The following is a 2798-nucleotide window of genomic DNA, read 5'->3' on the forward strand; positions in this document are numbered from 1 at the left end:
GTGTTTGCAGCTGGACGAGTTCTACGTGGGTCAGATCCCCCTGAAGGAGGTGACGTTCGCCCGGCTGAACGACAACGTGCGGGAGCCCTTCCTGCGGGAGATGTGCGCCAAGTTCGGGGAGGTGGAGGAGGTGGAGATCCCCCTGCACCCCAAGACCCGCAAGCACCTGGGCCTGGCCCGCGTCCTCTTCGCCACCACCCGCGGCGCCAAGGACACCGTCAAGCACCTGCACCACACCTCCGTCATGGGCAACATCATCCACGCACAGCTCGACATCAAAGGTCACCACAAAAACACCCCAAAATTGAAATTAAATACATGGGGAGGCGCTTCGGGGGACCCCCAGGTTCTTAAAGTACTGTTTTTGGAGTTCTGAGATCATAAAGTTCCGTTTTTGGAGGTTCTGAACTCTTAAAATTCCATTTTTGGGAGCCCTGAGATCTTAAAATTCCATTTTTGGGAGTTCAAAGTTCTTTAAGTCTCATTTTGGGGGCTTCTGAGATCTTAAAATTCCATTTTTGGGAGTTATGAGATCTTAAAGTCCCATTTTTGGGTCTTCTGAGATCTTAAAACCCCATTTGTAGGAGCCCCAAGGTCTTAAAGTCACATTTTTGGGTCTTCTGAGATCTTAAAATCCCTTTTTGGGGCTCCCGAGCTCTTAAAATCTCATTTTGGGGTCTTCCGAGATTTTAAAATCGTATTTCAGGGCTTCCGAGATCATAAAGTTCCATTTTTGGAGCTTCCAAGATCTTAAAATGCAATTTTTGGGAGCCCTGAGATCTTAAAATCCCATTTGTAGGACCCCTGAGATCTTAAAGTCCCATTTTTGGGGTTACCAAGATCTTAAAATAGCATTTTTGGAGCTTCCAAGATCTCAAAGTCTGATTTTTGGGGCTTCCAAGATCTTAAAATCCCATTTCTGGGAGCCCCAAGATCTTAAAATCCCATTTTGGGGAGCCCTGAGTTCTTAAAACCCGTCATGGGCAACATCATCCACACACAGCTCGACATCAAAGGTGACCAAAAACACCCCAAAAATGGAGTAGGGGGACCCCCAGGATCTTAACATCCCATTTGTAGGAGCCCCAAGATCTTAAAATTCCATTTTTGGGAGTTCCAAGTTCTTTAAGTCCCATTTTTGGGTCTTCTGAGATCTTAAAGTCCCATGTTTGAGGCTTCCAAGCTCTTAGAATTCCATTTGTAGGAGCCCCGAGTTCTTTAAGTCCCATTTTTGGGAGCCCCGAGATCTTAAAATCCCATCATTGGGAGCTCCGAGTTCTTTAAGTCCCATTTTTGGGTGTTCGGAGATCTTAAAATCCCTTTTTTGGGGCTTTCGAGATCTTAAAATCCCACTTGTAGAAGCCCCGAGATCTTAAAATTCCATTTTTGGGAGCTTAAGTTCCTTAAGTCCCATTTTTGGGGTTTCCAAGACCTTAAAATTCGTTTTTGGGAGCTCCAAATTCTTTAAGTCCCATTTTTGGGTTTCCGAGATCTTAAAATTCCATTTTAGACCCCCCAACCTCAAAATCCCATATTTTAGAACACTTAATACCTCAAAATTTTCTTTTTTAGTATTTTGATTCCTTCAGAATCTCATTTTTGAGTAGGGTGAGGCCTTCCCAACCCCTTTGTAGCACCCAAAACCCCTCCAAACCCTGTTTTTTAGGACCCCAACGCCTCAGAATTTTGTTTTTAGACCCCCCAACCTCAAAATCCCGTATTTTAGAACACTTAATACCTCAGAATTTCATTTTTTATTATTTTTATTCCTTTAAAATCTCATTTTTGAGGAGGCCGAGGCCTTCCCAGCCCCTTTGTAGCACCCAAAACCCCCCCAAACCCTGTTTTTTAGGACTCCCAACGCCTCAAAATTCTGTTTTTACACTTTCCAACCTCGAAATCACGTATTTTAGAACACTAAATACCTCAAAATTTCCTTTTTAGTATTTTGATTCCTTTAAAATTTGATTTTTGAGTAGGGTGAGGCCTTCCCAGCCCCTTTGTAGCACCCAAAACCCCTCCAAACCCTGTTTTTTAGGACTCCCCACACCTCAAAATTGTGTTTTTAGGCCTCCCAACCCCAAAATCCTGTCTTTTCGAACATTTAATACCTCAAAATTTTCTTTTTTAGTAGTTTGATTCCTTCAAAATGTCATTTTTGAGGAGACCGAGGCCTTTCCAGCCCCTTTGTAGCACCTGAAACTCTCTAAACCCCGTTCTTTAGGACCCCCAACGCCTCAGAATTTTGTTTTTAGGAATTCCAACTTCAAAATACTGTATTTTAGAACACTTAATACCTCAAAATTTCATTTTTTAGTGTTTTAATTCCTTCAAAATCTCACTTTTTAGGAGGCCTTCCCAGCCCGTTCGTACCACCCTTACTCCTTCCTTCAGGCCCCTTCTTACAAAACCCCTCCAAACCCTGTTTTTTAGGACTCCCCACACCTCAAAATTGTGTTTTTAGGCCTCCCAACCCCAAAATCCTGTCTTTTCGAACATTTAATACCTCAAAATTTTCTTTTTTAGTAGTTTGATTCCTTCAAAATGTCATTTTTGAGGAGACCGAGGCCTTTCCAGCCCCTTTGTAGCACCTGAAACTCTCTAAACCCCGTTCTTTAGGACCCCCAACGCCTCAGAATTTTGTTTTTAGGAATTCCAACTTCAAAATACTGTATTTTAGAACACTTAATACCTCAAAATTTCATTTTTTAGTGTTTTAATTCCTTCAAAATCTCACTTTTTAGGAGGCCTTCCCAGCCCGTTCGTACCACCCTTACTCCTTCCTTCAGGCCCCTTCT

At 42.7% G+C, this 2798-nt stretch overlaps 1 protein-coding gene across 1 annotated transcript in view; it reads left to right on the forward strand.

The window, feature by feature from the left end:
* LOC106900500 (histone-lysine N-methyltransferase SETD1A-like) overlaps positions 1–355 on the forward strand; it is a gene marked incomplete at its 3' end in the record, with an annotated part of 3613 nt that extends 3258 nt beyond the window's left edge. The window contains exon 2 of the mRNA XM_014962590.1: positions 11–355. Coding sequence (XP_014818076.1) covers positions 11–355 — 345 coding nt within the window. The remainder of the gene's footprint in view (positions 1–10) is intronic.
* Positions 356–2798: the final 2443 nt, after the last annotated feature.

The sequence above is a fragment of the Calidris pugnax genome, unplaced genomic scaffold (genome assembly GCF_001431845.1).
Source record: "Calidris pugnax isolate Ruff unplaced genomic scaffold, ASM143184v1 scaffold2260, whole genome shotgun sequence".
Lineage (NCBI taxonomy): Eukaryota > Metazoa > Chordata > Aves > Charadriiformes > Scolopacidae > Calidris > Calidris pugnax.